This window comes from Cricetulus griseus, chromosome 9 (assembly GCF_003668045.3).
Source record: "Cricetulus griseus strain 17A/GY chromosome 9, alternate assembly CriGri-PICRH-1.0, whole genome shotgun sequence".
Lineage (NCBI taxonomy): Eukaryota > Metazoa > Chordata > Mammalia > Rodentia > Cricetidae > Cricetulus > Cricetulus griseus.
Genome location: NC_048602.1, coordinates 344,080 through 369,000, shown reverse-complemented (window position 1 = coordinate 369,000; position 24,921 = coordinate 344,080). Strand labels below are relative to the sequence as shown.

The 24,921-nt window shown below is 40.3% G+C and overlaps 1 protein-coding gene across 2 annotated transcripts in view; it reads right to left on the bottom strand.

The window, feature by feature from the left end:
- Uri1 (URI1 prefoldin like chaperone) overlaps positions 1-24,921 on the bottom strand; it is a 62,601-nt gene that overhangs the window by 19,448 nt on the left and 18,232 nt on the right. Inside the window, exons 2-4 of one of the 2 annotated variants that reach the window (XM_027430304.2) lie at positions 23,417-23,451; positions 10,655-10,733; positions 9,566-9,701 (exon numbers count right to left, since the gene is read on the bottom strand). In XM_027430304.2, coding sequence (XP_027286105.1) covers positions 9,566-9,701; positions 10,655-10,733; positions 23,417-23,451 — 250 coding nt within the window. Of the gene's footprint in view, positions 1-9,565; positions 9,702-10,610; positions 10,734-23,416; positions 23,452-24,921 lie in introns of those variants that run through there. The other variant, XM_027430305.2, reaches the window with a different exon arrangement.

Below are 24,921 nucleotides of genomic sequence, written 5' to 3'. Positions count from 1 at the left end.
TTCACCAGGTAAGAGGCTCCAGACTGCAAATGAATTCATCCATCAATACTCAACGTCACCAGTCACTAAGGTGATGCAACTCTAATTCCTAGAAGGACACAAACGCTCTGGAGCTCTCACCTCTGCCGGTAGAGAGAGAAAGGTGGAGATGAAAAGGGCAGGCAGACACTGGATCTGCAGCTTCCTTCTGTCCCTCAGAAACACTGGGGAAGTTCTGGTCACTCTGAAACCTGAGCACACTTTCACTACGGGATCTAGCACAACAAGGAAGAGCTGTCTGTGTGCAGGTTTTAGCCTAAGTATGGCATTCTCCAGAAAGTCCGTTCACACTTGATCCAAGTGCCCTTCCAAAGCACTAAGAAGAAAACCTATGCATGGCTATCGGAGGTTACTCAGCAATAAAACTGAATGAAGATCTCTGATACAAACAACAATTTCAGATAAAGCATTAGAGTGAGTGAAAAAGCCATTCTCCAAAGAGACAGGAATCCATTTGCAAATCATTCTAAGAAAATGCAAATTAACAGTAATGGAGAATAAATCAGCGACTGCCAAGCCTTAGAAGCTGGGGCAGGGTGAGCCTGAGGAAGCGTGTGGTGTGGTGTGGTCCTGCATCCTGACTTCATGTGTTCTAGGTATGCTCACAATAGTGACGGCTAATTAATGTACATGCCATAGCTCACAGGATAGTATACCAAATACATTCTAACAGAAGTATGAAAAGATGGTACATTCTTATTAAATGGCAAAAATAAGGTCAGCACAAAGGGAGGGTGCTGAGCTTGGCCTCTTCCCACCACCACTGTCTCTGAGCTGTGACTGACAAGTTCATTCTGCTCCTCACCATGACTACCTTCTGGGGGGGGGGGGGGGGCAGAAACTCAAAGAGCAGCCCTGACCCAAGCCCGCAAGAAGTGGGATTGCAGGCCCTTATCAAGGGGCCAAGCTGTAATTCTATACGCAAGACCTCTTTCCCCCTAGCCATTTCCTGGTCAACAATGAAGCAACTGATCATATGTTTAACTTGTTACTCCTCTTGCTTTAAGAAAAACAGGCAGGAGTCCCACTTACCTACAGCCTCAAATCACAATTCCAGTTGCCCACCACCAAATATGAAATGGACAACTCCAGAAACTAACAATTCATAAACGTTACATTGCATGCAGGTCAAGAAGTGTGCTGAAATCCCGCAATGAGCAGGCCGCCCAAGCCACCAAACCTCCCTCTACACAGAACACTCACTTGTCACCTAGCCTGCCTGGGTATCAGCCCCAATGGCACAGGAGAGCTGTATTCCAGCACCCCTGGTTTTAATAATGGCTCAGAGCATAAGAATAGTGATGCCGCATAGTGGAAAGACCAAAGAGGACCCATAAAGGGATTCAGTTACGAAAAAGATGAGTATTTTCATTTTAAATGTGGAAGAAAAAGAATAATATGCTGAAGTTGCTATATCTGTAAGATCTAAATGTAAAACTGCAGAGAAAAAGAAACCACACTGTTCCAGAGCCACACTTCCAACTGGGCAAAATGTACCCACCACTCATGCCAAGAGCCTAGTTAAGATGGAAGGTTTCCAGTGAGAGGGGCCTGGATTAGCCACCAGTGACTGGATCACAGGCACTTTTTATTATTAAGTGTCAAGTTTAGCAATACACCTAACCCTAACCCTTCAGCTATTATAAATTACCCTAAAACTGTGGATTAAAACCTCTGAATCCTCTTATCCTATTAAACACTATACAGTTAAACATGTGCCCTGACAATTAGATAAATATCTGTAACAAATAACAAGTTCATTCACTTTCCAAAATTATATGGATCTGGGAAGTGATTTATCAAAAAAAAAAAAAACAAATCTGTTTCTTTCCTCTAGAGCTCCAGTCTATCAATCTTTAACTGATATTGATGACCTCACTGACTTAAGAATCAAAGTGAACAAACTTTTCCAGACTCCAGGTTGACTCTCTACACGAAGACATCAGGCAAGAAGCAAAGCCTCCATGTGAGAAAGGCATCTTTCTGAGAGCCATATCCACCATCTCCTATCTAGAGGACATAACTAATTTTAATGTAGCAAAACCCAAAGATTAATCACTGCCAGAAATTATATATAGGCCCAACAGTGTCACAAAAAGATCAAAATGTGTACCAATTTCAAACACGGATGTGATTTGCAATTAGTCTCCAACCATAGTTTCCAGAATTTCACAGAATAATAAATGAGTTCTCCAACTAATACCCACCTCCAGGTAAGCAAGATTATTTCAGCTTTAGAAAAGTTACTTGTATTTAGTATGGCCTCACTTATACAGGAGGGTCCTGCAAAATGTATTTTCAAACATACATTTACTAGAAGGTTGAAAGCAGGATGATATATCAATTTACATATACTATTATAAATATAGGAACACATTAGAAATTAAGTAAGACTACCATCAAATGCAACCAAGCCAGAGCTCAAAGGTGTATGTCCAGGTACATATATAGAACAAGAAATTGAGTAAGCAAAAACAAAGTGGCCTTTCAAGATGAGGCAAGACCTCAAGCTACCTAAAAGGTAGCTCTCCACATCTGGTCTCGTCAGTAAAATAAAAATGAGATTTCCTACAAACCAAAAGCACATTTAAGACTTCCTAACCGTCCCTGCTCCCTCAATCTGGTGGCACGCCACTCTTCCATCCCTTTCCGCCGACCGACCCAGGAGTCGGAACGAGGTGAGTGAGCCTCTGCCCTTACCCAACCCCCACCCAAACCATCACTCACCCCGACCACCCCAGGCCTGTGCCCGCCTGCTTGGGGTAGACACGCACAGACAAGGAGGAGCTCCCTGAATCTGGAAACACCCCACTCTTCCATCTCTTTCCGCCAACCCATCCACAACGAGTGAGGAGGCTACCAGGAGAGGCAAGACCATCCAGAGTTGTGGACATTGAATTCCTGGCCCCCACACACCACTGGGTCACAAGGGGAGATAGAGAGACCCCACCTACACCCACTAAAAGAAGATATGGGAAGAAGACAGAATAAGATTTCACTCAACAACAGAAAGACCAATATGACACCACCAGAATCTAGGGACTCCACTCCAGCAAGATCTGAAAAGCCCAACACAGAGCATGAACATGAGATGGGCCTCAAAAATTATCTCAGCAAGATGATAGAGACATTTAAAGAGGAAACAAAATCCCTTAAAGAAATAGAAGAAAAAGCAAACAAAATATTACACGAAATGGAGGAAAAGACAAACCAAAAAATTCAAGAAATAAACAAATCTCTTAAAGAATCTAAAGAAACCCAAGAAAAAACATCCAAACAAATTCAAAGCATGAAAGCTGAAATAGACACAATAAAGAAAACACGGAATGAGGCAATGCTGGAAATGGAAAGGCTGGATAAACGATCAGGAACTAAAGATGTGAGTATAACCAATAGAATTCAAGAGATGGAAGAGAGAATCTCAGCTATTGAAGACTCGCTAGAGGATATATTCATCAACCAAAGAAAACATCAAGTCCAACAAATCCCTAACACAGAATGTCCAGGAAATATGGGACACCGTAAAAAGACCAAACCGAAGAATAATAGGTGTAGAAGAAGGTGAAGAAACACTGCTCAAAGGTACAGAAAACATATTCAACAAAATCATAGAAGAAAACTTTCCCAACCTACGGAAGGATATGCCTATGAAAGTACAAGAAGCTTACAGGACGCCAAACAGACTGGACCACAAAAAGAAGTCCCCCCGACACATCTACAGAATAAAGAGAAAATATTAAGAGCAGCAAAGGAAAAAGGCCAAGTAACATATAAAGGCAAACCAATCAGAATCACACCCGACTTCTCAATGGAAACTCTGAAAGCCAGAAGGTCTTGGATAGATACCGTATAAGCACTAAGGGAACATGGATGTCAACCCAGACTACTGTACCCAGCAAAACTTTCAATCATTATAGATGGAGAAAACAAGATATTCCATGACAAAAACAGATTTAAACAATACATATCCACAAATCCAGCACTACAGAAGGTTCTGGAAAGAAAACTCCAACCCAACGAACATAACTACACTCACAAAAACACTGGCAATACATAATCTAATTTTACCAAACACAAAAAGAAACAGGAGGGCGAAATCCACACGCAATGACACCACCAACAATAAATCCAAAACAAAGAAGAACCAATGAACAACGGACATTAATATCCCTAAATGTCAATGGTCTTAACTTACCCATAAAAAGATATTGGCTAACAGAATGGATACGAAGACAGAATCCATACTTCTGCTGTTTACAAGAAACACACCTCAACTTCAAAGACAGGCGATACCTCAGAGTAAAAGGATGGGAAAAAATTTTCCAATCAAATGGGCTCAAGAAACAAGCTGGTGTAGCATTCTAATATCTAACAAATTAGACTTTAAACTGAAAGCAATCAAAAGAGATGAAGAAGGGCATTTCATACTCATCACAGGAAAAGTCCATCAAGATGAAGTCTCAATCCTGAACATCTATGCCCCAAATACGAAAGCACCCAAATTTGTAAAAGAAACATTACTAAAGCTCAAACCACACATAAAACCACACACACTTATAGTAAGAGACTTCAACACCCCCCTTGCACCACTAGACAGGACCACCAGACAGAAACTTAACAAAGAAACAAAGTATCTGACAGAAGTTATGACCCAACTGGGTTTAACAGATATCTATAGAACATTCCATCCAAACACAAAAAAATATACCTTCTTCTCAGTGCCACATGGAACCTTCTTAAAAATTGACCACATAGTTGGCAGCAAAGCAAACCTCCACAGTTACAAAAGAATTGAAATAACCCCCTGTATCTTATCAGACCACCATGCATTAAAGCTAGAATTCAACAGCAATACGAATTGCAGAAAACCTACATTCGCATGGAAAATGAGTAACACCCAATTGCACCATTCCTGGGTTGAGGAAGAAATAAAAAAAGAAATTAAAGACTTCCTAGAATTTAATGAGACTGTAGACACAACATACCCAAACTTATGGGACACTCTGAAAGCAGTGCTAAGAGGGAAGTTCATAGCACTAAGTGCCCACATGAAGAAACTGGAGGAAAGTCACATTAGAGAATTGACAGAACAACTGAAAGCTTTAGAGCAAAAAGAAGCAAACACACCAAGGAGGAGTAGACGCCAAGAAATAATCAACCTGAGAGCCGAAATCAACAAAGTAGAAACTAGGAAAACAGTACAAAGAATCAATGAAACAAAGAGTTGGTTCTTTGAGAAGATCAATAAGATAGACAAACCTCTAGCCAAACTAACCAAAAGGCAGAGAGAGAGCATGCTAATTGACAAAATCAGAAATGAAAAGGGGATATAACAATGGACACCGAGGAAATCCAGAGAATCTTCAGGTCATACTTTGAAAACCTGTACTCCACAAAATTGGAAAATCTAAAGGAAATGGACAGCTTTCTGAATAAATATCACTTACCAAAATTAAATCAACATTAGATAAACAGTTTAAATCGACCTATAACCCCTAATGAAATAGAAGCAGTAATCAAAAGCCTCCCAACCAAAAAAAAGCCCAGGGTCAGATGGCTTCACTGCAGAATTCTACCAGAAATTCAAACAAGAGCTAATTCCAGTACTCCTCAAACTGCTCCGCACAATAGAAGCAGATGGGATATTGCTTCTTTCTACGAGGCTACAATCACTTTGATACCCAAGCCACACAAAGATATGACTAAGAAAGAGAACTACAGACCGATATCCCTCATGAACATTGATGCTAAAATACTCAATAAAATATTGGCGAACCAAATCCAAGAACATATCAGAAAAATCATCCACCATGATCAAGCAGGCTTCATCCCAAGGATGAATGGATGGTTCAACATATGAAAATCCATCAATGTAATCCACCAAATAAACAAACTGAAAAAGAAAAACCACATGATCATCTCACTAGATGCTGAAAAAGCCTTTGACAAAATCCAACATCCCTTCATGATAAAGATCTTGGAGAGAACAGGAATAACAGGAACATATCTAAACATGATAAACACAATATACACCAAACCAATAGCCAACATCAAACTAAATGGAGAGAAACTCAAAGCAATTCCTCTAAAATCAGGAACAAGACAAGGCTGTCCACTCTCTCCATATCTCTTCAATATTGTACTTGAAGTTCTGGCTATAGCAATAAGACAAGAACAGGGGATCAAAGGGATACAAATTGGAAAGGCTGAAGTCAAACTTTCACTATTTGCAGACGACATGATAGTCTACATTAGTGACCCAAAAAACTCTACCAGGGAACTCCTACGGCTGATAAACACCTTCAGCAAGGTAGTAGGATACAAAATTAACTCAAAAAAATCAGTAGCCCTACTATATACAGATGATAAATCCAATGAGAAAGAAATCAGGGAAACATCACCTTTCACAATATCTACAAGCAACATAAAATATCTTGGGGTAACACTAACCAAAAAAGTGAAAGACCTGTACAATAAGAACTTTTGAGACTTCAAAGAAAGAAATTAAAGAAGATACCAGAAAATGGAAAGATCTCCCATGCTCTTGGATAGGTAGAATTAACATAGTAAAAATGGCAATCCTGCCAAAAGCAATCTACAGATTCAATGCAATCCCTGTCAAAATCCCAACACAGTTTTTCACAGACATTGAAAGAATACTCAACTTTATATGGAAAAATAAAAACCCAGGATAGCCAAAACAACTCTTTACAATAAAGGATCTTCTGGAGGCACCACCATCCCCGACTTCAAGCTCTACTATAGAGCCATAGTTCTGAAAACAGCTTGGTATTGGCACAAAAATAGACAGACAGACCAATGGAATCGAATTGAAAACCCTGATATTGACCCACGCACCTACGAATACCTTATTTTTGACAAAGGTGCTAAATCTATCCAATGGAAAAAAGATAGCATCTTCAACAAATGGTGCTGGTACAATTGGATTCGGACATGCAGAAAATTGCAGATAGATCCATACCTGTCATCATGCACAAAACTTAAGTGCAAATGGATCAAAGATATCAGCATAAATCCAGCCACACTGAGTCTTCTAGAAGAGAAAGTGGGAATTAGCCTTGAACAAATTGGCATAGGAGACCACTTCCTGAACATTATGCCAGTAGCACAGACATTGAGGTCTGCAATTAATAAATGGGATCTCCTGAAACTGAGAAGTTTCTGCAAGGCAAAGGAAACAGTCAGTAGGACAAAACGACCACCCACAGAATGGGAAAAGATCTTCACTGATCCCACATCTGACAGAGGACTGATTTCCAAAATATATAAGGAGCTCAAGAAGCTAGCCACCAAAACACCAAACAACGAAATTAAAAAGTGGGGTGCAGAACTAAATAGAGAATTCCAACAGAGGAATCGGAAATGGCTGAAAGACACTTAAGAAAGTGCTCAAAAATCATTGGCCATCAGAGAAATGCAACTCAAAACAACTCTGAGATACCACCTCACACCTGTCAGAATGGCTAAAATCAAAAATACCAATGACAATCTATGTTGGAGAGGGTGTGGAGAAAAAGGAACACTCATCCATTGCTGGTGGGAGTGCCAACTTGTAAGACCACTCTGGAAATCAGTATGGTGGTTGCTCAGAAAAATGGGAATCAATCTACCTCAAGATCCAGCCATTTCTCTCTTGAGTATATACCCAAATAATGCACGTTCATATAACAAGGACATATGTTCAACCATGTTCATAGCAGCATTGTTTGTAATAGCCAGAACCTGGAAGCAACCTAGATGCCCCTCAACTGAAGAATGGATAGAGAAAATGTGGTTCATTTATACAATGGAGTACTACTCAGCTGAAAAAAGCAATGGAATCTTGAAATGCCCAAATGGATGGAACTAGAAGAAACCATCCTGAGTGAGGTAACCCAGTCACAAAAAGACAAACATGGTATGTACTCACTCATATATGAATTTTAGACATAGAGCAAAGGATTGCCAGCCTATAATCCTCTTCACCAAAGAAACTAGGAAACATGAAGGACTCTAAGGGATAAATGGTCTCCGGGATTGGAAGGGGCATGAACTCCTGAACTAATTGGGAGCATGAGGGGAGGGGGGAGGGAGCTGCTACAATAAGAGCAAGAGAAGAGGAGTGGAGGAGAGGAAATGGAGGGGCAGAAATATTGAGTTGGGGGAAGAATAGAGGAGAGAGAGCAGGATGAGAGATATCATATTAGAGGAAGCCACTGTAGGTCCGAGAAGAGATCTGGAACCAGGGAAATCTCCAGAGACCTACAAGGATGACACGATCTGACAATCCAGGCAATGGTGGAGAGGATAACCTAAAAGCCCTTCCCCTAAAATGAGATTGATGACTTCTCATTATGCCATCCTAGAGCCCTCATCCAGTGGCTGATGGAAGCAGAGACAGACATCCACAGATATATACTGAGCTGAAATTGGGAATTTAGTTGAAGAGAGGGAGGAATGAAGAGCGAAGGGGTCTGTACCAGGTTGGAGAAACCCACAGGAACAGTTGACCTGAACAAGGGAGAGCACATGGACCCCAGATGCTATTGGGGAGGCCAGTACAAGACTGATCCAGACCCCTGAACATGGATGTCAATAAGGAGGCCTCTGCACTCCAGGGAGCCTCTGGTGGTGGATTAGTATTTTTCTCTGGTGTAAGAAGGGACTTTGAGAGCCCATCCCACGTGAAGGGTTACACTCTGGCCCTGGACACATGGGGAAGGGCCCAGGACCAGCACAGGAAGATTGGTGGACTTTGCAGAGCCCCCGTTGAGGCCCTACCCTGCCTGGGGAGTGGTGGGTGGATGGGGTGGGGGGTAGGCTGGGGGTGGGGGAGGAGAGATGGGGGTGAGGGGAGGGAGAGGGAGAAGGGACTTACATGTGAAACAAGCTTGTTACCTAACTAGAAATAAATAAATAAATAAATAAATAAATAAATAAATAAATAAATAAATAAAAGGCTTCCTAACCTTTTTGGTTGCTTTTGTTTTTGTTTTTTTGAGACAGGGTTTCTCTGTGTAGCTTTGGAGCCTGTCCTGGAACTCGATCTGTAGACCAGGCTGGCCTTGAACTCTGAGATCCTCCTGCCTCTGCCTCTCAAGTGCTGGGGTTAAAGACATGGGCAACCACCGCCCAGCAAACTTCCTAACTTTTATAAAGAGGAATTTCTCTGATTTCATGACAAAGAAAATAAACTACTCCCAGGCTCCAGAGTATTAAAAGAAGAAGTATATGAAGCAACAACACACCAATTACAAGTTAAAATGTCCCCAACTCCTGTCTCAAGATCTGTCCACAGAACAATGTAATGCCTGGGGCTCCCACGTGATACCTTTGGAAACATGGCATGGCAAGTGGGAAGTATTCCAACCTGCATCACTCCATCCACCATTCTCCAACACTGCTTTTCCTTAGATTACCTATAATCCAGAACAGCCAATGTCTAGACTAACAAATCCGTCCCCAGCTCTGGAGCCTACAAGCTGACACACACACAACAGAGAACATCTTCACAAGAGGTACCTACGTTCTTTCCGGTGCTCAACTAAACCCACAGCCTGCTTTGCTGAGCACTTTGCAAACCAGTTGTCCCCAAGTAAAACAGTGACTTCATTAGTGTGGACAAGTTTTCCTGGCATGAAGGCAAGAGGGCCAAATGGTACCTATTGGTTAAAAAAGAAAGAGGAAGGCAACAATTTTAAACATACATTTTTAAAAATACTTAGCATAAGAAACACTACATTACTGAATTCTTACCTATGCACTAGGAAAAATAAAATGTCAATTTCACAGAAGTTTAGCATCATATTGAAATTTAACCAGGAAAATCTATAGAAAATGGTCCTAGGCCAATAAATCCACACTAAAAGAGGGGAAATAAATACACAGACTATTTCCATGACAGCTATTGGAAGACAGTAGTGCCATCTCTGTATGTTTACACATTTCATTCATTCTAAAGTCTCAGTGAAGCTAAACAGTAATGAAAACTGTTGTCAGTATAACTAAAACTATGTTTGTAAGGTAGGAATTAAGAGTTGTATTGCCATCTACCTACCCATACTTGATCTAGAACAACACAATAAGCCCTCATGACGCACACTGAGGCTGCAGACAAAGGCTAGGGACAGACTATGTGTCATGAGAAAAGGTCATTCAAAAAACTAGTAGCAGAACCTCTCATAAAAAAAAAAAAAAAAAAAAATCACTGTTCTGGGTTTTAATTCTGTGAGTTACCAGACATTATGGCTTATTCTTGCTCTTGATAACAGGAAATAACTTAATGTCGTATTCCTATCATAATTATAGTATATATAAAAATGTATTTGTATGCCAAACATGTCAGATTTTTGCTAATATGTCATTATATCACAATAATTACACACAAATAACTATTATTTTTGTTTTAAGGCCTAACAAAGCAAACTTTCCTTATTATGGAGTCACTCTTGACAGTGTGTCAGCTGACAGTCTGTGAACTGACAAACACAGCAGGGGACATCCTATCATTTTGTCATTAGACTGTCTACAACAAGCACCGTGTGACGCTAAAAGAAATACAGAAAGCATACCATGACGTCGTAGGACACATACCATGACGTCGTAGGACACATACCATGACGTCGTAGGACAACTTGTCAGGCAAGGTTCTCAGTCTCTCCTGAAGAGCATTATAGTCATTGTCTACTTTCTCCCTGATGAGGAAAACACCAAATGCAAAATGAGTGCACATATCAACATCAGCCAAGAGTCCTGTTGGCTTCGTCCAGCAGTTTACACCACTATAAAATGAGTTTAGGAAGTCAGCAATGGCATTGTTCTCCCATAAATTCACTCAGAAATTAAAATCCATTCTGAAACAGAATACTCACATCTTGACAATTTGCTTAAGGTAGAAAATGGCCTAGTCTAAATAAAACGTAATAATTAAGGAAATTCGAAGAAGGGGCTATGTTGAGAGAGAGCCAGGAACTGAAACTGGGAAAACTGTCGTACAGCTTCTGAGTAAATAAACAGATTATACAGCAGAGATTGTGAGCAAAAGATGGCACCAGGTACTTCAGTCCCCCTCAGAGAACTTAAGCTGAAAGACCTGGTGCCATCAACTCCTCAACTAGTCACACGAATGTGAACAAGCTAGGAAATCTGACCAGGGCAGAAAAAAAATTAGTAATGCAGAAAGCATTTCAACTCGTGTCTGAAATCTGTTTCATGGTACAGCAAAAACATTTATTAGCAGGCATGGTAGCATTGCCTGTGACCCCAACACTAGGGAGTAAGAGGCAGGAGGATCAGGAGTTCTAGGTCATTCTTGGCTACATTGTGAGTTCAAAGCCAACTCACTATGATTACATGAGGTTCTGAATCAATGTGCATGTATGCACACTGCTCCTCCACAGAGATTCAGCATACTGGGTGCCAACCACCCCTCTTCCTAAGCCCGAGCCTATGCTGAGATGTCACTTTGGAGGGCAAGTGTCCTAAGGACTCTTCGCTAGGATGGAGGCTACACACAGAACTAAAACATTGAACTATTCTAACTAAAGATAACAAAAATAATAAGCTCACCAAGTCAGCAAGTAATTTAAATGACATGCTGTCAGACTAAAATTTATCCTAAGTGTCATGTAGGTAACCACCTAGATGATATAAAAATAGCCGGGCATTGGTGGCACATGCCTTTAATCCCAGCACTCAAGAGGCAGGGGGATCTCTGTGAGTTTGAGACCAGCCTGGTCTACAGAGCGAGTGTCAGGATAGGCTCCAAAGCCACAGAGAAACCCTGTCTCAAAAAAAAAAAAAAAAAAAAAAAGATGATTCTACTACAAGCCATGGAATTGGCATCAGTTTACTCCTTAGCTCCACTACAGCAGTAGTAGCATAATTAATAAAATTATCCACTCAAGTCTTAAGATCTGAGAATTTCACATGTGTTGCTATTTATCCTGAAAATACTCCTGCAGAAATATCACTCCACATTTTTCTCTTATATAAAATATCAGAAAGAAAACAGAAAACCAACACTGGAGAGATCCCCTGTGTCCTGTCCAAGTAGACACCCAGATACCCAAGCTCTTCATCTTACTCTCTCACACAAAATCTCCTTTTCCAAAGTTCAAGCACTGTCCATGAACTCTCCCAAAAACTCCTACCTATAAACCAACGCAAAGGTCTGCTTTGGTATTCCTCTGGTGCCTGTGTGTGCGAGGGTATAAACCAACACAAAGGTCTGCTTTGGTATTCCTCTGGTGCCTGTGTGTGCGAGGGTATAAACCAACACAAAGGTCTGCTTTGGTATTCCTCTGGTGCCTGTGTGTGCGAGGGGCGCAGGGCACACGTGTGAGCTGGAGATCAGCAGTTCCTGTCTTCTACAATCACTTCCCACCGCAGTTTTGAGACGGGGTCTCACCAATTCAGCTACAATAGCTGGCTAGCAAGCTCCAAACATCTTCCTGTGCCTGCCTCCCCAGCGCTGGGGTTATGGGTACACAAACATCTTTTCTGTGTGGTCCTGGGGATCAGAACTCCTGCTTGTACAGCAAGCACTTTACTGACAATCATCTTCCTAGACCCTGTTATCCTTTTTAAAAGCCTTCATGTATGGGACTATGGACCAGAACTGGGACCAGGACTGGGACCAGGGCCCAGAAGGACCATGGCTTTACGGTCAAACCAAAGAGTGGCCCCAGCTTCCCTCTTCACTTACACAAATGACCCTCAGCCTTAGCAGCTTCTTCCATTTTAAAACTGGAAAAATGCTTGTTCACAGGTTCAAGAACATTAAAGCATAATTTTCAGAAAAGATTAAGTACTAAGATAAGATTCCACTTAACTTAGTCATTCAACTGGATGGTGTGACTTACTGAGAGATGGCAGGACAGCTGAATGTCACCACTGAGAGGCTTTGGAGACAGGGTCAACGTGAGCAATAAACAAGATGATATGATACAGTGCCAACATATCACCGATGCTCATTAATCTATGGAAGACTAACAGCCTCTGTGATTTAGACGGAGACTGTAGGAGCTCAAGGGCTGTCCATCCACTATCTAATGCTTCTGATTAGGTCCAATTAAAGGCAGCGTTCAGCACGCCTTACAGTGGTAATCACACCTAGAAAAGGGGACTTAGGAAAAAAAAAATTCCATGTGCCCTCAGAGAACAGACAGTTCAACCAAGGTAATGTCAGCAATCAGTATTTCAAAATGAACACTCAGCTTTAACCTTCATTATTAATTCTCTCTAGAACAAAAATGTGGACAAACTAGAGAACAGTTTAAGATTAGAGTTGCTATTTCTACATTTTGAGTTACTATCTGAAGACAGAAAAAGAAAGTGGAAGATGATTTAAAATACAGCAATGCAGAAACACCTTTTGAAGGAACACCAGCTATGTGTCTTGAAGAAATTCCTGAAGGCCATTTTGGTCAAAATGTACAGGACCAAGCACTTAAAACAAAAACGTGATCTCCACAGCCCTCTAATATACAAGGCCAATAGTCCCTTTAAAACATCACAAGCAGCAGCAAAGTGTGTGTGTGTGTGTGTGTGTGTGTGTGTGTGTGTGTGTGTGTGTATGTATGTGTATGTATGTATGTGTGTGTGTGTACGTATGTGTGTATGTATGTATGTATGTATGTGTGTGTATGCATGCATGCATGCCTGTGTGTGTGTGTGTGTGTGTGTGTCTGTATATACACACACACATACACATATAATTTTTTAAATTGTAGGACAGTTTGCCTATAACATATGCAGTACCCCAGGAGGACAGAAGAGGGCACAAGACCTACTAGGGTTCCAGTTACAGGTGGTTTTGCGTTTTGGGAGCTGAACCCAAGTCCTCTGCAAGAGTAGAATGGGCTCTTAACTGCAGAGCTATAAAAATACAAGTTGATTTTTTTTCTTCGAGACAGGGTTTCTCTGTATAACAGCTCTAGCTATCATGAAACACACTTTGTAGACCATTCTGGCCTCAAACTCACAAAGGTCTGGCTGCCTCTGCCTTCTGAGTGCTGGGATTAAAGGTGTGCTGGTTTTAAATTTTTATACTAGTACTTTGCCTGCATGTCCATCTGTGTAGCACATGCTTGCCTGGCATCCTCAGAAGTCAGAAGAGGGTGCTGGATCCCCTGCAACTAGTTATGTATGTATGTATGTATGTATTATATGTGTGTGTATGTATGTGTGTGTGTGTATGTATGTATGTATGTATGTATGTATGTATGTATGTATGTATGTATATTCTAAACCACTGAGCCATCTCTCAAGCCCCAATACAAGTTCTCTTAAGAACTGATGGTTAAGATTGGACAAGATTAATATTTGCACCCCAATATTAATAGATCTCTTTCAACCTTACTACTTGGAAACATCGATTTTAGGTGCTACAGAGATAATTACCTAAAATACTTTTTCTTCAAATGAAAACAAAGGCCAGGTATGGCTATGTCTCTCAAACACAGACAGAGTTCAGTCCCTCCACCACTCTTCGTCCTGGTATTACAGACTGAACTTAGGGCCTTATACACACTAGGCAGACTCTACCACTGACTTGTTGGGTTTTTATTTTTTTGAGACAGGATCTCACTAAGCTGCCCAGGCTGAGGTTGAACCCGTCTCCTACCTCACCTGCAGCAGCTGGGATCAATGTCCTGTGACACCAAGCTTACAGCCTTCAATTCTTAACTTTAAAGTTTTATTCAAGAAGCCTTACTTCATACCAAATAGCTTTATGCAAAATTCCTCATAGATATAAGAACTATAGCTCAACTGAATGGCATATAAAAAGCAAACTCCTTTTGAACCTCACTGGCCATGTCTACATAGCTTTTAAAAAGGCAGCAGCAATGAAAGCACAGAACACATCTATAAATAGTCCTAACCTTAAAGCATTAAGATCAGGACAGATCCTATGGGAAATATTTATTTTCATAGAAGTGTAACGAGTCTGAGAGAGCAAGCTAACTAAACTGTGTGTGAAAGTATTGAAGGGTGAAGTATGCCAATGACTTGCTCAGAAAGGAACAGATTAATGAGTAAGACATGGCTGGTGTCTAATAAGCTTCAATCCAACTGTTCTGTGCAGGTGACGATTTCTGTAACAGTATTTAAAGGGGTACAGGAGAGCATGAGAAATAGTCTATGTATTTAATCTTTCTCTTACGAGAAAAATACTTTTGTAAAGAGAAAACAAGCCCTACATCCCTTGTTCCAGACAAGTGACAGCTCTCATCTCCATCTTTAAAGGGATGAAACTAAATCCCTGCTCACAAGAAAGAGCAGAATCTCCCAACTGTCAGGAGGCATACTGGCAGAAAACACTAACACTAAACTGTCTCCTAGGAGGAAGTCCCATTGTTTCTCTTTCCCTTTACCTCACCTGCTAAACAAACAAAAAGGCAGAAAACACAATGAGAACCTTAAAAGGAAAGAGCTTTACATTAGTGCAAACGTGCAGGTTATTATCTGTGGCAAGAGTTGTTTCTAAGAAACAATGAGACCCAAAGCTTCTGAACCATACAGGAGTCAAGAGCAGCTATTTTTAGCTCTTTATCACTTTAGAAGGATCCTATAAACATCTAAGAAAGCCTACTTTCAATCCAATCCACTAGTATTAACCCACTCCTCTGAAACAGAGCCTTGGACCAACCAAATCACAGAGGCCATCACTGGTCCTTGGGCCACCTCTAGAATTAATAAAGTAAAGTTCAGTTTAGGCAGACAGATTCTCTTTCATTGCTACAGCAGGAAATAACACCTTTCTTCAGTGTCCTCTTAAGTCTAAAGAAGTTTTCGAATTACATGACAAACTTTGAACATTCTTGAGAGAAGGAGCAATCCTTTCTGTGAACTGGTAGGGAAAGGAATGCTCCTCACTCACAATTTAAATGTATCGTCACATTTTTTTTTTCCAGATAGTCACAGAAAATGTGACTTCACTTAATTCAAAATTAAGGGAATACCAAAAAATTTTAAGGCAAAATTTTTATAATGCATTACACCTAAGTACCTCAGAGCTCACTTCATCAGAATATGCTGATGACCTAACATGTTCCTCATATTTTATTAGTCACAGAAAACATTAAAAATAAAGATAAAAAGATAACCTGCAATTTTACATCAGCTTAACAAATTACTGAGAGGCAGATCCAACTACCACTCCAATAGATTTCTTCCATTTAACTCTGCACAGTGGTTACAAAACAAGGGACATACAGTGAAGGTGGAAGGGACAATGTGTTCCCATGTTCTCTCTACAGCCAGCCACATGAACATGGGAACTGAGATTCGTCAGTTATCCTAAGTGCCTGTTTCTTCATTGATAATTAATGTTTTGCTCTAAGAATAATAAAAAATGAATTAGAAGTGGGAAGGGCAGTTATAAAAACATCCTGGTCTTTGAAAGAAATCCCCAAGTTTCCAAGTTCAGCTAAGTTTATGGGATAAATTTACAGGTAATTTGTAGGCCCTTGCTCGTCTCCCTAACTCCCTATAACTGATTCATGGTCCTGTTATAAGTTAAAGGGAGGAACCCTATCAGAAGAGAGGGAAGTTTATCTCTCCATCTTTGAATAGGACTATACCAGCTTCTACTTAAATCTTCATAATTCATAGCCTTTGCTACATCAATTTAGGTTTTCTATACTTCCAAAGTCAACTTTAGGAAACAGTGATTGCTTTTGGACGCCCTAGGTTGGTGATTTAGGCTGCTACTCCTATGAGGAACTGAGAAGGACTCATTTTCCAAAGACCTTCTCATACTCCCACAGATCAAAGCTCTATAAGGAGTTTAAAAGGGGAGGCAATACTGGTTCTTAATCTACTAAGTATTTAAATCCTCTGAATTACCTTTAACTCAAAAGTGAATAAAAATAATGGGGAAAAACCTCACCATTTGGTTATAAGTTCATGTGAGTTATTAAAAATAAATCAGTCGGATGGTGATGCTGCACACTTTTAATCCCAGCACTCAGGAAGCAGAGGCAGGCAGATCTCTGAGAGTTCAAGGCCAGCCTGGGCTACAGAGCAAGTGCCAGGATAGGCTCCAAAGCCACAGAGAAACCCTGTCTCGAAAAACCAAAAAAAGAAAGAAAAGAAAAAAGAAAAAAGAAAAGAAACCCTGCCCTGAAAAACTGAGAGAGAGAGAGAGAGAGAGAGAGAGAGAGAGAGAGAGAAATTTCTAACCTGACCTCCACAGCACAAATACATTGAGCTTAAAGTAATAAAATGTTTCTAAAATACAGGGAAAAAATTAGTTTCAATTATAAGAAAATTTATCTTTACTATTACATTACAACCTTTCTATAATAACTACGCATTATTCACCTTATAGACAGAGTAAAAGTTAAAAACTAATTCAGGCTAGGGGAGCTGCGTCAGATGGTTAAGAGCACTTGCAGAGCCCCAGGTTCCGTTTCAGCATCTATGTCAGGTTGCCCACAACCCCCTGGAACCCAAGTCCTTTTCTGGCCTTCAAATGCACCAGACAGGTGGTGCACATACACAAATGTAGGCACTCATGCCCAAAATAGAACAATGTGCTCTGAAATACTACATACAAAAATCCCCAATCTAGGGGGAGGTGGTGTTTGATAATGACAAAAACAACAACTTTTAAAAAAGGAAGAAAAAAAGGACCCTAGAAAAACAGAGAAAGGGATCTGTGCCCACTGCACCTGCTCTCCCCTCCCCCGCCCCCTGGGAGCCTTTCGGTGGTAACTGCCCAACTCCAACAGCAAAAGCAGGTGAGATGTCCAGACAATTTTGTGAATGCTCTCTGCTTTACTCGAGGGGTTGGGAATAGGTGGGAAAAAAGAAAAAAGACCCAACAGAAGATTCCATACAAAACGGTGACCAAAAACATAGTCTATTAAATAGAACTCGAAAAATTCACCGCACACTGAATAATGAAGCCATCGTTGTGAATAAGTAATTTCTACAAGTAAGCAGACTACATAAAATAAATTTCATATACACACATATAAAGATTGTAGGAAAACACTTTCAAGTATTCACAGGAATTGTTAGGACAAATATTCAGCGGTGGCTTACACTTGGAATCTTAGCACTTAGGAAGCTGAGGCAGGAGGATGACTGGGACTCTGGGGGTAGCCTGGATTCCATAGCAAGTCCCTCTCCACCCTGGGACATCAGATAAGACCCTGTCTCCAAAACTGGGGGGGGGGGGTATTTATGGGGCAGATTCTTCCCTCAACATTCAGACAGACAGACAGACAGATAGACAGACATGCTTTAATTCTTTCCTCAACAACATTCAGACAGACAGACAGACAGACAGACATGCTTTAATTCTTTCCTCAACAACATTCAGACAGACAGACATGCTTTAATTCTTTCCTCAACAACATTCAGACAGACAGACAGACATGTTTTAATACAAACATATACATGCATCTATTTCTCCCCTTTCCTAAGAGTAAAGAGAAGGGTTTTTTTTTTTTAATTTATTTAGCTTTATTTTATGTACATTGGCATGGAAGTATCAGATCCCCTAGAACTGGAGTAACAGACGGGTGTGAGCCATCATGCTCTTAACCACTGAGTAATCTTTCCAGCCCCAATAAAGAGAAGCTTTCTATTTCCCACTAAACACTATGACCATAAACTTTACAGAAACTTCCCCAAATAGTAATTTTTATCCAGTTTTCTGTTAATAAGTAACAAATATCAAGCATTTGTTTTCTAATTTCTCTCTTAAAACTCACACGCTCAAGTGTTTTCAAGTTCATCAAATTTAAACAACTCTTAGGAATATCAAACACATGCACAAATAAAATACTGTATTTTCATTTAAGTTGGCTTTGTGTAATTTAATACTAGATATCTTCTCTACCTAAAATCCTCTTACAAGCCTTCAAGGAAACGGGGTCTTGGTTCTTTTTAGTTATGTGTGTGGTAGGTGTGTGTGTTGTGCAGGTGCCCAAGGAGGCCAAGGGCACTGGAAATCCTGAAACTAGAGGTGCAGGTGTTACAGCTTCCTGGTGTAAGTGGCAGAAACCAACCCGGGTCCTCTGCAAGAGCAAGAGCAGTGTGTGCTCTAACCACTGAGAAATCTCTCTCCAAGCCCCAAGCGAGCTATCTCTACACCTCCACTGCATGCAACTGACGGATATAAATAGATAAGACCTACCTCCCTGCTTTAACTTTGCCCCACTCCCATGAGCAACACAAAGTAAGGGGCCTCTCGTGTGAGACCTGGCCAAGAGGAACCATCTGCCTTATACTAAATAAACATGGCCACAAATTTTTTGGTCCAGCAACAGCAGTCATTTCTTCACCTTCTGAGTCTGGCTGGCTCTAGAAGTTCCTCTGAACATCCCAATGTGGCCTTGCAGCTTCCATGATGTCACGTAAAAGGAAAGGATGCTGGGACAAATGCCGCAAAGACAGAGCAGGCTCGGCTAACAGGCCCTACTGAGCCCAGGATGCCCTTCAACTTGGGCAGTGGAATCCTGACTGCTGTGAGCTGACAAGCACTGACACTGAGTGATGGTCACCTACAGGCTGACTATCCCCTTGTTTAAAAGGCTTCATCACAAAACCTATAAGACAGGCACACACAGCTCTAAGAACACGCTGAGAAAGCTAACTTTCTGCCTGATAAAAAGACAGTGTGACTGGGTAGGGTAGCACCTGTCTACAATTCCAGTACTCTGGGGAGCTGAGGCAGGAGGACTGCCACAAGTTCCAGGCCATCCTGGGACATAATGGAAGATAAGAACCAGACAAACAAGTAAGATGGCATGAATACAAAACATTCACAAATATGTACAAAACAGTGAGACCTTTCTTCTTTTTCCTTATTTATATGACATCTCCACTGTTCCAAAAAGATGTAGTATCTACTCTTAGTTCTTGAGTGACAGCTGAATACACACCAAGGCCCTGCAAGTCAGGTGGTGACTCATCTGCCTAGAAGAACACTGAGGATTCTTAGTGTAACTGCTCCAGGCTGCAAATGATGGAACTCAAACACATGCCTGTGATTCCAAATGCTGTACAGAATATAAGAAAAAAAGAGAGATGCAAATAATGCCCCCATGATAATCAGCTCAAGTGGACCAATAGTAGACCTCACATTTCTCATATTCAACAAGAAAATAAGCCTGCAGCATCGAATTTTCCTGTGTGGAGTGCAAATGATAGACCCAAAAAAAAAGGCTTGTTTGCTTGTTTGCTTTTAGTTTTTTGAGACAGGGTTTTCTTTCCTGTGTCAGTCTGACTGTCCTAGAACTAGTTCTGTAGACCAGGCTGGCCTAGAACTCGAGGAGATCCACCTGCCTCTGCTTTCCCAAGTGCTGGATTAAAGGAATCCAACATCACCACATGGCTAAAAAGTTGTATCAATTAATTACAAAAAAAAAAATTAAATCTTGGTCAAGCTGAAAACCACTATTAGCCGGGCTGTGGTGACACATGCCTTTAATCCCAGCACTCAGGAGGCAGAAGCAGGCGGATCTCTGTGAGTTCAAGGCCAGCCTGGGCTACAGAGCAAGTTCCAGGACAAACTCCAAAGCAACACAGAGAAACCCTGTCTCAAAAACAAAAATAATGGGCTGGAGAGGTGGAACAGTGGTTAAGGGCACTGACTATTCTTCTACAGGACCCGGGTTCAATTCCCAGCACCTACATGGCAGCTCACAACTGTCTGTAACTCCAGTTCTAGGGGACCTAACGCCTTTATACCAATGCACAGAAAATAAAGTTAAACAAATTTAAAAAAAAAAAAAGAAAAGAAAATCCCTATTAGTACTAGCAGAATCCTATCCAGTTCTTATCTGCTAAATCCAAACGTTTCCCTTTTTATTTGTCCTTAACTGACAAATACCATTAACTTCTTAGTTCACCAGAGTCCTGGAATTTAATTTTCTCAGTAGGTCCTAAAAGAGTCCCAGACTCCTATTTTTCTGCAAATACTTGCACTTTTTGTCCAACATTTTAAAGAGAGAAAGAGAGAGAGAATTTCAAAGCCTAAATTGTATTCTTTGTCTGTAAATAAAAGAATCCATTTAAATTACACATCAACACTACTAGCAAAAGGCTTGCATCTTGAAAGTCATTTATTTTGCTCTGCTTCTTACATTAGCAGATACCCATGTAGATGAGGGCACAGCTATCCTAAACTGCACTTTAGACTGGCTAATGCCATGTGTCAAAAGTTAAAAGAAACATGCTTTTGAAAATTGTGTCTAAGGCATGTTTAAGATTGGCTGCAGGCTCTGAACTTGCTCTATTTGTTCCACATGTCCACAAAATGTGCTTGCATTTCTCTGTTCCGTGTCCTCCTAGGAACCTCTGTGGCTGGGTCTTTAGGTCGGGCACATCAGCCCAGCCTTGCCTGAGGCAGGAAGGTCTTCTCTGCCTGAATGTCTGAGATGTAATGATACCACAATACTGCCACAAACTCTAGATCCCTACTGCCTGACTTTAGTAAGAAAATGGACATTTTTGTTTCAATTTCTGAACATATCAAATGAGTTCAAAATTCACTGGCTGGCTAGATTCCAGCAACATCATGATATTATATATAGGCAAATAAAATACCGTTCCCTAAAGCCTGTCAGAAGTGATTCAGAGCAAGAAAAAATTAACGAGAGAAAAAGAATTGCCATCTTTAACATACGGACAAGGTACAATAAACTTTAAAGTTCTGTGTGGGTGAGTGTGCCAGTCTTCTGTAGTCCAGAGGCCGTTAGCACACTGAAGAGAGACTGAGGGCCTATGCGTCTATTCTGACCTAAGTGTCCCTACTCTCCAGGCTTGTGCAATGTCGTACTGTTTACAAATAAAACAGGGTAGATAAAACTAGATTTCACCTTCACTCACTCACATTCATTAAGGGACTATTCTGTGCCAATCACAGAAGGAAAGACTGCATGGACAGCAGGATAAAAACATGTCTGTGGTCCTCAAGAATTCTCCACCAGAGGAAGGATTTTACCTAGCTGCCTAGAAGCAAGATGTTAATTCTAGGTTCGCGTATGCTGGAGTCTGTTCTGAGTGAATACATTCTCTTATTTCTGAACCCCTTACCAAAAACAAAACACACGTGTCCAAAGAATGAAACTGCCTCTAACGGTTACTCACAAATAAGTCACTTGCCAAATCTACAAAAGAAAAGCCTTCTCTGGCCAAGGGCTTGCACACACTTAGAATTTTAAGCTGAAATGAATGTACAGCGTGAAGTGAACGTCCATTATGGAAACATTGACAGACTTACACCACCAGTGGATGCAATTACAACGCTGCATTTATTGAAAATTAATGAAGTCCTGGATCTTTATTTATAAAGTGGGTATTATTAGTTTTAGATTGGTTTCCGCAAGCCAATAGTCCAAATTGAGTAAGATGATGGGTACAGATTGCACTGATCTTCTCTTATCCATTGCTTGCAGCCTATGTGCATTTAAACCAAAAACATTTGATATACACTAACTATAAATTATTTCCTTGGAGATCTCTCAGGCATGAAGAAAAAGCCTTTTAAAATAAATTTAAAATATTATATGCTTGATGGTGTATAACCGAAGGTTTAATCTCACCACTAAAGGGGCAGTTACGATGATTTTGCAATAACCCTGCAGACAATAATCAAGACAGCTCCTGTTGTTCTCCCAGTAAAATCTTCGTAAACACAGCATGGATAGACTGTAATTTGATATCTGTAAGATCAACAGCCATACCTCATGACAACTCCTAATATAAGATTTTATTCACCATTAAATTGAGCATTTTCCTCAGAAGTGATAGAATAGAAAGCACATTATTTACCAGGCATTGTCCTATTAACTATAGATTAGCACATCAAAATAGACGTGCTTTCTTTCTCTCTAAAAAAGTACGAGCCATAAAGCAGGCTCTAAAATGCAGATTAATTAGCTTTTCCAAACTTGGGAAAATCTATCTGTGGCCTATTTCCAGTATTATTTTTTAAACAACTGGTTCCAATTATTTTCTACTACAAACACTAAGAAATATCCCCAAAACAAAGTTAAATTTAAAAAAATGTCTCAGTTTCTACTTCAAAATAAGATTAATATTATCCATATTTTTTAAGTGAAAAGGAGGGATTAGAATCAACACAGATGGTAACAAAACTTTAGAAGATTGGCAAAGGTGTAACTCTGAGAAGGGTTAAAGACAATGTAAATTAGTATCAAAGGCATTCAAAATGGAGATCACTAGAATTCAATTACTGCGCTCTCTCTCTCTCTCTCTCTCTCTCTCACACACACACACACACACACACACACACACACACACTCACGAATACCCCAGTGCACATCGTTATTTACATACAAGTAGGGAACTCCCTCCATATTTCAGAATTATAATAAAAGCATCTTTCACTCACCAATGCTGGATTTTCTCTTGGCAGTTAGTGACCACCTGTCAGGAAAACAGACAACATGAAAAAACAGGGCTAGGTACAGAGATAGAAAATCAGCATCAGAAAACTACACAGTGTCTTTACAGATTTACTAACACCTCAGTGTGCATTTTTATTTGTCAGAGGAACAGAGATGGGGATGCTAGTTTTTAAGCAATGCACTTTATCACAGCCCTCTAACACAGGCTGATAACTGCAGAACAAATTACAGCTTTCCAATTCTGACTTTGGTACAAACCCTGCTTCATGACTATTAGGTGACATCCGATATAACTATCATTCTGCACAATCTACAGACCATTTTCAATGTTACATATTTTCTAAAATACACAAATATTATAAATAACAGGAAATCAATGTAACACCCACATTTCAGCAAGAAAAAATGACAGTAGTGAAAATATTTTATTTTGTCAGCATATCTCCAAATGTTTCCACCTGTGATTTTTATTCTGATATATTAAAAATGAATTCATTTTTCTACTATGTTTTCAAGAAGAAATACTGGGGACAAAGGGATGCTCTGAACAGCTCACTCCCCCCCACCAGTGAATTATGACAAAACTGTATGCATTGGCACCCAGTTTAAGCTGTTTATAATAATGAAAGAATGGAATCAAGCATAGAAGTTATGTTTTCCTTTAAGAATTTCAATAGGTCCTCAAATACTAAGAAAACAACGTCAATCAGCACACGAAAAAACGCAATTAGAAAAATAACACTGTTAAGTGGAAATTTTTAAATTAGTACTATTTTCACAAACTGCTAATCCCCTATTTCTGAGTTTCCACCAGTACAAACAGAAAAAAAAAAAAATGTTATATACTAGTCTAGAATGCTACAGCACCATTTTAGAGACAGAGAAACTAAGGCACAAAAGGTGGACTGCAGAGGCCACATGGGGAAGACAGCAGCATGACCTACTTTCAGCTCCAGGTTTTCACAGCCAATCCTAGTTCTTGCATATGCAAAATGTTTTACCCCCAAAATCACATTTTTTTTAAAGAGCTGTCACTAAATTCCTTTATTCTAACCTTTAATTCCTAGGGGGGGAAAAAATGTCCTCCCCTTTTGAACATTTTAAATGGTAAAGCAGCAATCCTGAACCAAAATACATGCTGTAATCAGATACTCTGCCATACTGCACATTAACTCAGCATAAAAAGTCCCTACCAAATGAAGATCTGCAGTAAGTATCAATCACACAGCACACTTAATAACAGTGGCAGTATATAACAGAGCACTGACTTAACAACATCTGTAAGAGCCACTAAAGCCACATCGGTCCACAGCACTGCTTCTGATTTGGCTGTAATTATAAAAGACAAACAGAATTAAAAAAAAAAAAGAATTCTTGCCCCCCCCCCAAAAAAAGTATGAAGTTCCTATTTCAGAACCCCATTAAGATGAGACCCAAAACCAGTCAGGGTATCTGCAGTCCTAGCAGGAGTGTTTCCAAGCATGAAGTG